At 35.3% G+C, this 12255-nt stretch overlaps 1 protein-coding gene across 8 annotated transcripts in view; it reads right to left on the bottom strand.

Annotated features, from left to right (window-relative positions):
- Positions 1-12255, bottom strand: part of LCORL (ligand dependent nuclear receptor corepressor like) — a 79324-nt gene that overhangs the window by 23329 nt on the left and 43740 nt on the right. For 5 of the 8 annotated variants that reach the window (XM_036381590.2, XM_036381584.2, XM_036381589.2 and 2 more), the window contains exon 6: positions 7510-7600. In XM_036381590.2, the coding sequence (XP_036237483.1) occupies positions 7510-7600 (91 nt within the window). Of the gene's footprint in view, positions 1-1815; positions 6100-7509; positions 7601-12255 lie in introns of those variants that run through there. The other 3 variants (XM_036381587.2, XM_036381586.1, XM_036381592.1) reach the window with 3 other exon arrangements.

Here is a 12255-nt window from a genome sequence, read left to right as displayed (position 1 = left end):
ACCTCTTTGCACTTGCAATCTAAAACAAAACCCACTCTTTTTGAAATGCCACTACACTGAGAAAGGTCTGTTACTCCAACAAATTCAGGAGTCACAAGGTATCAAAATCACTACACTTGTAAAAAGAAAGCTCATTCTAATAGTACCATTAAGGATAAAAGGTAATTGCCCTCCCCACCACCATGATTTTAATTAATGTTTTGAAAGGCCAGATTAAAAAAAAAAAAAAAATCAACATGTCACTAGGCCTCCATCTTCCATATTCTGTTTGTAAACCAGAGTAAATTTGTTAAGTACTAATTTGCTAAAAAAGACAGCTACAGCAGACTCTTTTTTAGACTGAATTTTTAAACTAGTACCTTTCTATCGGTCTAGACTTGCAAGGTGTGTCTACAGCTTCACTGGAAAGCTTGAACTATAGAGGACCTGTATCCATAACTGCTATTTAAAGTCTGTTCACTGGTGGAAGAAACTTCTGGAGCCTTACAATCTTCTCAAAGGGAGTGACCAAATCATCCACAGGCCTCAAAACTCTTGAATTTGCTATGTGAAGATCAATTTGTTGTATAAAGCAATATTCTGACTATCACAGACATTCTAAAACAATTTCTTTCCTGATTACCCACCCTTGTGTGACATCTATAATCTGCTTTCCTTTAACGTGAGTTAGTTTCTAAAGCTGACAGATAACAGACAACTTTCATCTATTCTACTGTGATCGATCTTCTGAGTTCCTACAGACACATGGAGCCCTTACTCAGCCACCACTTGGGAGCAGAGCTTATTACACAAACAAATTCAAGCATTAAAGCAACACATTTTCCTTGAAGTATCTCCCTGTACAGATGTAAATATATTTAAACATACTGATTTTTAGTAGCTTTTCAATACAACTATTATAATTATTCTTCAGTTTCCTGTAATACCTTCCTATATCTCTTTAAATTTGTGTTGTCACACTGTAGTTTAGCCTATCCTCAGGATAAAAGGCTTAAGCAATAATTTCATAGAAGGAAGACCTATCACTTTGACAAACTGCACACTTCCTCCAAACCACACACAGAAAGATGGCAGGAGAGAGTGGGCAGGAAACTGAGGGGTTGAGAGGTGAGAGGATCAATATGCTGCTACTCTGGCACCTTCAGGACCAAGGTTAAGCGTGGAATGATGTTTCCCTTCTGGCAGATAGGGGCACTTAATAACATGGAGTGGGGATTGACTAGAGTCCAAAAATGGCACAAAGGCAACAATGTGATAAGGTTAATTCCCAGACTTTCAGTGTATTAATTTACATATAAAGAAGTAAAACTTGGCCTCCTCCACTAAAACTCAAAACTATCAGGGAAGAGCTCTATGAGAGGACTCCCAAAAGAGAACCTTCCCTTGTTGTCTCAGCCAGAGAGAAGATAGAGCACTCTAGCAAGATCTGTACAGACCAGGAACAGCAACAAAACTGGAACAGAACATAGTTTCAAGTACTCATACAAACAGAATGGAATTACTATAGAAATACAAATCTGTCTTACAAAAATGGGTGTTTTCTAACTTTATTAAGTAAATAAGTATCTCAAAAAAACTATACTATTTGTAATTTTTAGCTGCTAACTAAGGGGGGTGTTAGAAAAATAATTTTCTTGTTTTGTTCTCATTAGTAATTAATCAATTCAGAGAAAAGAAAACATCCTTCCTTAAAGCTACTTTCTGATAAAATTCTCATAGCAAATTAGTCATTATGAGCTTAATTTGTACAGTTCTTGGTATTATGCCACTGCTAATCAACTTGTGCCTCAAGAATAAGTCAAATAAGTCAGTGTACAGGTTTTTGTTTCTTTCTTTTTTTTTTTACTGAATGAGCAAATCAATCACACATCAGTGTTGTAAATTTATGTGCAAAAGCATTGAAGTGCTTTACTACAAATTACAACGTAGAAACACGTTAACTAAACAATTAAATTCATACAATCAGATTTAGGAATATAACAACACAAAGAAGAAACAGAATTACAGTACATTTACAACACAAGACAAATACATGGAATTCATTAGAAAATATTGTAATAAATAATTCATGAATTATAGTGCAATTGATTTATGCATAAATATAACTAATTGCCTAAAAATCAGTTGTTAACAAAAATCTGTCAAAAATCAAGGCAGCCACAGAGTTTTACTAAATTACTGCGACAATGGAAATACTGCAATTAAAAAACAAATACAAGTATTTGTACTGTAAACAACTAAAAAAATCAGTCTCACTAAAGTTAATATACAATTTAATATAAAATTGTCATTAGCTACCAGAAATGGTTTAAACAACTTTACTGAGCAGTAGTTCTAAAAACAGAGGCACTGTTTTTTAATATAAAATACTTGAGAAACATTCAAATAAGTAGAAAGCATGTAGGGCTTGCTTTCGCCTTCATTTAAAATTCTGCTGAAACAGGAATTTTCAGAAATTGTCAATTACTAAGTAGTGACTGGTAACTGAATTTATAAAACAGTTCAAAATGTATAATTTAAATGACATTAATGAAATACATAGGGGTTGGGGGAGGAGAATTTACACATTTCCCTGCCTTTCCTTAGTTGTGTAATTAAAATGTTAGCCTAATAATTAGAAACAAATAATTCTGTTCTTTAAACACTTACAGGTTGAGTATCATCTATAAACTATCAAAAAATATTTTAATTACTATTTCTGACCAAAAAATAAATACAAGTACTAAAATGTTGAAAATTAATTATAATATTACATACAAAACTACTGAGTACTGTTAAGTCAATAGTAAAATGATCCCTGATTTTATGAATCCTGTTAAATTTTTGGTCAGGTCATCTTTTAAATGATATAAAAAGAGTACTGTCACTTGCCTTCAATATAAAGTTCTGACTCAAATTTCTAACAATGTCTGAGGAGTAGAAAACATCAGTATGGTACAAATATTAGGCAATGCATTGAAGCCCCAGATTTTTGCAAGTAAAACTGTATAAAGACAGATGTTGAAACTTTTAATGCAGTTTTTTCAGCTGCATTTTTCACTGGGGATTTATTCACAAATTAATCCTTCTGGCCCTCACAAAATATGGCTTAATTCTTTTAAAATGAAAGATGACCCTGACATCTGCTGTTCTGCAAACTCCTTACCAGGTACAGTTCTGCTTAAAATCATAGAATCACAGATTAAGCTGAGTTGGAAGGGACCCACCAGGATCACTGAGTCCAACTCCTGACCCTGCACAGGACACCCCAAGAATCATCATGTGCCTGAGAGATTCATTCTGTAATATGCAAGTAAACCTTAATGACTGAAGAAGATTCAATATAGATCTGAGAGACCAAGGAACTGAGATACTGGTTGTGCAGTTTCAAAGGATTATTCTGTTCTAAAGTGGATGTTGCCATTTTTTAGTAGTGTTAATAGATGTGGGCTGGATTTTGCCACCAGTATTGCAGTATGCTCTCCACTGAATTTAATGGCAAGTCTATCTATGAATGAAATTACCTGATGTGGCCCATATGTATCTAATGTCCCATTTAATTTCTACAATTAACCCATACACATGGAAATTTAAGTGGGGAAAAAAACATGTGCATGTGCACCATGTGTATAAAAGTTGGAGAGTCTTTTTTTTATGCCAAATTAGATACATAGAGAAAAAATTACATGTTGATAGGAAAAGGGCATTGATGTACAGTAGTGAATGTATGAAGCAAGCCCCCATTCATACGTAGACATATAATTTTCATATTACATAAAAAAATTAAGTGTGATAAAAAGTCCAATGTGAATACTTTGAAATTCATGTAAAAACTGCAATATGAAGGTAATTGGTCTCCCTTAAATTCTATTAAAAGTTACGTATTTAAAAGGAACTGTCTAACTTCTAACTACCAAATTTATAAAGAATTTATATTATTGAAAGTTCAAAACAGCTTCACTGTTTCATATTTGTATTTCTATCAAGACCCTGAACTGCAAATTTGGTTATTAGCAAGATGATAATGTAACTTGGTATTCATTTTGATAAACTGAAAATGTTTTGAAATGTCACAGCAGCAAATACATTACAGTTACAGTGAGGTTTTTCAATAGGAGTGTGACACAATCCTTAAATAAATTTTAAGTAGTCATAACATCAACTAACCAGCACGTTTAAACAAAAAAACAAACAAACCCAAACCATTCTCAAGCTCATTCTGTGCACAGTATGAACATGCTCTAAGTTGCATTCCAACTTTCTTTTTAAACCTTACAAGTTACCTTAATTATCAAACTAAAAAAGAAAATTATGTTAAAGTTTAAATTATTTTATGCTCTTAGTATTCCATCTTATTTCATATTTAATAATTCTATAACTACAGTAATTTCTCAGATTTCATAAGTGTACACTTTGTAAACACCAATTTCTTTCTAAACCAACAACAAAATTTTCTTAAAATGATAAAAAAATGCAGTTTATGCCTGCTAAACACACATTTTTGTAATGAAATGTTTTTCTTACTTGTATTGGATATTTAAATAACGAACTTTTTTTCTTTCACAGAATGTACTATATCCTACTAATACTTCACAAATTCACTTCCTTGTGAGGAACTATCTTTTTTTTTTAAATCCCTTGCTGTGTATAATCTGAGTTACTTACAATTTATTGCAAGTATTCTGTGAACTATAAAAGTCTGCTAACCCTTGGTTGTGTATTTCCATAATAAGATGGATAATTGAATGGGTAAAGTGGTTCTCCACCAATTAAAAATTATGCTTCACATGACAAATACTTGTTTTCCCAAAACATCTTTATGCTAGTGACTACTAAATAAAACCTGAATCTTTTCACCTATTTATACATGGATTATATTAAATACACACTATCAGAATTAAGTGAGCAACTCTATAATTCTGTCCACAGTGAAAACCCTGAATAAAACTATTTTTCAAAAGGCATGTATGTGGTTTTTGAACTGTATAATTTCATGTCTTCTGTCAGAGTGAGCATATGTATTTCTCACATAGTGTGTGTATACAGACATACATACACACACACAAAACAATTTGCTAACAATTATTCTACACAGGCTTGCTACTATTTTTGCAGCTGCCAGTCCCTGAATCTGTCATATTAAATAAGCCAGTATCTGGTAAACGGAGTTTCTTCTTCGGTGGAGTCTTCAATGTTCCAGATCTTTCTTTTACTTTATATTCTAAAGTGCTGTGAGGTACCCCATAAATTCCTTGTGCTTTGGAAACACTCATTTTCCCACTCATTACCATTGCAATTGCTTCTTCCATTATTTCATGGTCATACTGCCGATAGCGGCCACGTTTTTTCCTTGGTTGCTTATTATCTTTACGATCCAAACTATCTTCTGTATTTTCTGAGGTTCCATCTACTGTCCCATTCTTAGCATTAAGACACAAAGGAGAGAGGTCCCCATGCAGAAAGTAGGAGTCAACACTTGAGTGAGTTACAGGTCCAGAACATTCAATTTTGTTCTGTTTAGGGAGGATATTTTTCAATTTTTGAAGAGCTGATCCGTCTAAGACTGAGGAAGTTTTAGAAACGTGGTACATAACATCCAGAAGACCAGCAGTATCAGACTGTGGTTTGGACACAGAACTTATTCTTAGCTGAGGAATTTTTAATTGTACAGTGGGACTTGAAGTTTCATATTGTAGATTTTCACTTTTTTCTTTAAACTGAGTGACCATTCTCTGTAGAGTTAACTGGTGGAGGTAACTGGAAGCTGTTGGGAATTTTAATTCTGAGGTTTCAAGTAGACTGAGTTTACTTTTTTCTGTGCGCTCTGCTTGAGCTCTTGCCCACAAGGCTACTTTTTGTAGGACTGCACAAGTTTCTTTACTGTCTTTAAATGAATAACTATCATTGAAATCTCGAGTTTTATTTTTAAAAGGTGCAGGCTTTCCTGCTGGTAAGGCTTCTAAGTGGAGAAGTAAAGTTTTTTGAGGTATGCCATAAAGTATGCCTGCTTTATTTATGTCCAGTGCTCCAGACTGAATGTCTTTCAAAGCTTTTGAGAGCAAACCATCTGCAAACTCAGCACTTCTTTCCACATAGTCCTCTCTGTTTCTGTGTAGTCTCCTGGATGGATGGAATGAAACGATGGTAAACTGATGTATGAGAGACTCTCACACAGCTATGGAAGGGAAGGGTCCACTCCTTTATTATACTCCTTGCTTCGGTAACATCACTGCTTCTGATACTTTTTAGCCTTTGAGATGTGGTAGTTAAATGATTATCCTAGCAAAATGTTACAGTTCTGGTAGGACAGTGTGTCAAAAATCATACCGTGGCTTCTACAGCAGCCCTTCCAAGAACTTTATATCCTAGCTCAGTATTTGGTAATAGTCTCATGTGCTTGCTATATCCCCTTGTTCACATGCTTGCAGAGCAACACTGTTATAATTTTAATTATACAATTAACGTTCTGTTAAATACCCAAATCCTAAAGGAGTTTTTGTTAGTAGAAACGTGACGTTACCGCTAAACAAGTAATAAAAGAGTCAACCCCCTTATAGAAAATTTGCAGCAATAAGTACATAACTACACACAAACATCCCAGACTTACACAAAACTAGGCTTTCTACAACAAGAGGATAAAGTGCTGTAGTTAACAATCAAGTCCATTTTTCGCAAAATAAGACAATTTTAAAAACTTCTACTCACTATTTACAGCTCGCTAATTACAAAGCCATCCATTTTCAAACTTTTTCATATCAGCAAATTAATAAAATGCACTTTTACATCATTCAACAAATGCTGCTACTGTAGTCCTATTTGCAATAAGTTATTTTTAAGACGTACAGGTGACAAAAAGGGTCCTGCTATGGCTAGTGGATGGGAGGATGCCAAGATCATAAAATCCAACAAAACAAAGCAATTCACTACTTTTGTGGTAGCATTCAGCAGATGCAATAACGTTTTCCTTGCTGAATAAAGAAATTTAACCATTTGCCACCACACACCATAGTCAGAACCATGATGCAAATACAAGTATGATGATTAAGAGCTCTCTCTCACACGCTTGCTCTCTCTCTCTACTAAGGAATATTATAGGTAATAGTCATTTAACTTGTTCATGTTAGTTGAAGAAGATTTTGCATCTAATTATTAACATGGTCGTTTTTGTCCAGAATTGAAATACCCTAAATAAATTCTAAAATAATTATTTGCATTTTCTTCTACTAGTCTCTTACTTCTACTGTGTTATGTAATCAATTTTCATGTAATTTTTAGTAACATGAACTAAAGTTTGGTGATTGTTCTGATAACTTTTCTTTAAACAGAAAAAAAAGGAAAAAAGACAAATGAAACATATGATATATACATAGACACACACTTATGAGTGACAAAAATTCTTTTGAAAGCAAAATAGGAACCACATGTGTGTGCCAGTATATACAGGTATGTTATGAACATAAAACCTGGCCAAAGAAGAGAAACCTGGATTGTCTTTTTGATAAGCCAAAGAGAGTCCTAAATATTGCTTACCCAGACACTGAGTTTTCAGAACACAAGGGATCATATTTTGGTTCTTCCAACCTTGCGCTTTTCTTTGTAGAGAGATCTAGCACTCCATCCCCTGCAAAGAACGAGCAGTGATGATAACAGTGGCTTTAACGAAGATCTCAGAGATTTTGTCAGAAAATGTATTTTCACCTATGGCACAATTTTCAAGCAGCTACTTTATCTTGTAAATTTATGACACCTTATTCCATTAACAGTATCAGCCATCAGTAAATGATTTTGTGTATTTGATTTGTCACCAAGCTTTATAAATTTGAGAAAAAATAAAAAGTAAACCCATTCAGAAAAAATAAAATTTAAAAGAACCTGTATTAACCAAACATGACTGCTTTCCTGAAAATCACGTATCTATATTGCACATTTTACTTTCAAGGCAACCAAAACAATGCACTTGATATCACAATTATTATTCATATTTACTCACTGTAAACAAACACACAACTCTGATGCTGAAGTTCAACTTAACATAAATCCTAGGATTACAGGATTCAAGCTAATAAGGATCTCAGGAGGCCCCCAGACCAACCTCCTGCTCCAAGCAGTGTCAGCAATGACACCAGACCAGGTTACTGGATGAGCAGGTACCAGTAACTGGGTAACTTCCCAGTATCCAGTAACTTCCCCCTGACTGGGAAAAGAGCTTAAGCCCAATACAGAGTTCTAACACTTTAACCATACATACTCCTCCTGCTACCTCCACATATATGCAATAATATTAGAAATAAGAAAAACCTGAAGTGGGGTGGGAGTTTGCTCTGTCAAGTCACTGGTAAATGTTAAAATTCAAGATTTATACTTGGCTGTTAAAGTCTATGAAGTACTGAATAGAAAAACTTACTTTTTAAAAATCAGTACTTAAAAACATTAACAGTTAAAATATTCCTTTTAATTAAAAAAAATCAATGACATTTAAATTATAGTTAAATCCCCTAAATATATATTTAATTTCATACCTTTCTTCCTTGGTTCTCTGTTTCAAACTTGGGCTGTTTTGTGTGCCTGAGCTCTGCGAATTCAATTTTGAGTTTCAACACGTAGCTCAACATTCAACTCTATAATCAGCTTTATACTACCCCGTATAGCATTCGCAGCGTCATTTCCATGTTTCAGTACCTATTATTTCAGTACTTATTTCTACTATTTCAGTATCTATTATTTCTAAAACATCAATCAACTGCACATACTTTCCCACAGCCTCAGATGCAGACAATGGTTGAAGCATCCAAATGCCAACAGTCAAAAAAGAAGTCAAGAAAATGGTTTGGGTAGCTCTCCTTTACACCAATAATGCAAAGAAATAGAGTTCTGTATACTAATCAAATCCAGAGTTTTGGTTTTGGACTGCTTTTTGACTGTTCTTCCACAGCTCTTTTGTACTATTTGAAGGAGGTCAAAGAGAGAAAAGGTAACATCATAACTCAGCAATAGGGGATGAATATATATAAGTATGCCCCTTGTCAAGGGTGCTTCTTTTCACCTGAATACATTCCTTTCAAAATTTTAAAGTCAGAGAAAGGACTAATGCTAATCAACCTTCCTGATGCACTGATATTGCAGAAGAAAAAGCCAATTAAGAACACTACAAAAAATTTCTACATGGACATTTTGGCCTACCCAGGAATACCCAGGCTCAACCCAAAGTCCCCGAGTCCTGTGGAACAGATTTCATCTGTTGTGCTCTGTCAGTCGCACAAAGTAAATCTCCCTTTCTTAAGTGCTTGTGTGCTCTCCCTTTCTCCATCTTCAGTTGACACTCATAGGCATCACAAAGAAGTTCAGAAGACATCACTGGGAAAAAAACTACTCCAAAGTTGACAACCTATCAAGCAATAGAAAGCTAATTGTCTCTCCACAAATTTACCAAAAAAAACCCCCAAAAACCCACCAAAAACCAAAAACCTAGGCAAAGTTAGCAGCTAGCAAGATTTTTAGTAAAAGAAAGAGCCCCAACAAATCAACAAAATCCAAAGGCTCTTGTAAGATTCCATAATGAAAATAACTTTTGTTCCCAATCTTTCAGAACTGGCTTTGACAACACCAGGCTAGCAATCAGTTGAAAAATTACTAAAAGAACACAGTAGTGAAAATTCAGCTTCCTGAATAAAAAAATTAGATATATTTTCAGCCTCTAAAGGATGGAAATATATCTAATTTAAATCTAATAATCTAAAGGATGCGCAGAACTGATGGAATTTAAGGTTCAAGACATTTGGTTCTTCCAACACAGCAAATTCAAATTCATTAAGTACATGACACCTCCCTGAAGACAATGCTTTATGGGAAGATGATACCCAGTAAAGAGAATCATAGAAGAAATTTGATACACATGCAAAATACCAGATAGAGTCACTGGACCACAGATTTTTTTTTTTTTTAGTAATTTCATTTGAACTTTTTAAAAAGGCAAACCAACCAATCAAAAAAAAAAAAACCCACTAAAAAAACCCCCACCAAAACCAACAATAAACAACCCTCACAAAAGTCCACCTCAAACTGCTAGGAAAATGAGAGCATTTGCTGTAAAGCTCTAAGACACAGTGAAATCCTACCTAATGAAATGAATGCATATACACAGTTGAGATGTTCACTTCGGTACATCAAGTACAAAAAGTTTGCAAAGAGGCATCCTACAGGTGGACTGTGAATCTTGGAAGCTTGTTACTTGCAAGATAGGGATAGTCTTCTCTAAACTGAGCCAGAACTTTCTATTATCCCTTACAAATCCATCAAAACAGGTATTACAGCAAGAATTCTGGACAGGAACTGAATTGTATCAGGTACAGAAAAACCACTCTGTAAGGTGGTTTTAATAAAAGCTATGAAATTACTTCTACTCTTTAGGTGAAGCCATGACTACTAAGAACTGATTCTTCATTAAAAAAAGTATAAAACATTGGATAATATAGAAAAATGCCTTAGATGTTTTTCAGGTTTGCTACTCATGGTCTTCTAATGCAGCTATTTCTATGCAAATTGAATTATTCTTATCCTCAAAGCAATGGCTCAACCTCCGGCCTTTGATTCTAGGCACAAGATCATCAGGTGCACCAATACCAAGATGAAACTAAGTGTAATCAAAGTTCATTTTCAAAATAATCAGGACCACAATCACTTGAAACTCCTCACACTAGTGATATTAGGGAAGCAGGGAGGGGAAGGGGAAGCAACAGAAACCAGGTCAGCCTTGAGTTCCTACAACTGGTATTTGATTTCTCAACTGATTTTTTTTCTGGGTTTCAGGAATTCTTTAAGTAGCTATTATGAGCTGTCTTATTAGATCAGATAATCCACACTACTCAGTCCTCAGCCTCCAAGGCAGGGGAGCACTCCACTCCTACTCTGGAAGAGCACATCAGCCTGGCTACTACCTGCAGCTCTTTGCTCTCCTAGCAGCTGCTGTCATTGGCTTAGGGGTCTCAGAGATTCATCCCTGCCTACTCTAGCTTTAGTTTCTAGCCTTGTTTCTGTTAACTGTGAAATCTAAGGCCCTTTGTGAACCCAGTGACCCATGACCTTCCTGTCACAGCAGTTCCGATGTTTAAGAACAGTTGAGCAAAACCTGCCCATTACCTGTCTCTTCCTCTAAGAATTTTCAGAGAGTCCTACCTAGTTTTAATACAGTGAGTAAATAACTCTCCCTTTACTTTATCCATCCACAGGACAAGGGGTTTTGTAGCAACAAGACAATAGTCTTGTTTTCAGTACTTTTCCTGATGGTGCCTTGCCTTTTGCTGGCTACTTTCTGTGCTTCTGAACACAGAGTTTTCAGGAAACTGTCAACAGGAACAACCAAAGCCTTTTATTAATTCTTAACTACCACTTTGAGTAGCCCTTTTTGACTTGAAGTGCTATTTAGTAACATAAAAGAATGCCAGATGAAAAGTATATGGCCATACCTAGGGTGATCAGGGCCCAGTCCTGGCAGTATCTGTGAGGACAAGCCAGGGGCTGCCCTGTGCTCGACACAAATGGCTGGGTCCCAGACCTGCTGCAGGACACAGCTGAGTCCAGCAGCCACTTGGGCAGAAACTCTGGAGAACTATATTTAAGAAAGGGGGAAAAGTGCCAGATGGACATAAAAAATGGGAACAAAAAGAATGAGAAAATATCAGAGGTAAGTCCAGCGGCAGAGAAAAAACATTAGGTACAGACTGTGGACAGCCCGCATCCAATCCCCTTGCACTACAGGGCTGATGGTGGTGGTGGTCACAAGTGGACCTGGAGTGAAGCTGAGCCTGGGAAAGGAGGGATAAAAGGCAGTGTTTCAATGACTTCTTGTTTCTATTAATTTATATTAATAAGCAATAATTTGAATTATTTTTCCCAAGCAAAGTCTGTTTAGCCCGTGATGGCAAGTGGTAGAAAGCAATGACCATGTCCTTATCTCAAGCCATAAGCTCTCCTTTCTGCCCTTCCCATTTTCTCCCCTGTGCCATTGTGAGAGAAGAACAAATACATGTAGTAAAACCAGGATATTAAGAAAAAGAAGTTTATTTTCAGTAAAGTTTTGAATTCCTTCAATACAAAACCAGGATATTAAGAAAAAGAAGTTTATTTTCAGTAAAGTTTTGAATTCCTTCAATACACTGCCAGCTATCTTTTGATGTCTTCCAGTCTATGATGGCTCAATGAAACAAGGGAATTATGAAAATTTTCTTGCATGTTTTGGCTATGTTTACACATTATCAGCATGTGGTTTTGGATATCTTG

This window comes from Molothrus ater, chromosome 4, assembly GCF_012460135.2.
Source record: "Molothrus ater isolate BHLD 08-10-18 breed brown headed cowbird chromosome 4, BPBGC_Mater_1.1, whole genome shotgun sequence".
NCBI classification, from domain to species: Eukaryota; Metazoa; Chordata; class Aves; order Passeriformes; family Icteridae; genus Molothrus; species Molothrus ater.
The sequence above is the reverse complement of the archived record's forward strand: the minus strand, read 5'-3'. Positions and strand labels throughout refer to the sequence as shown.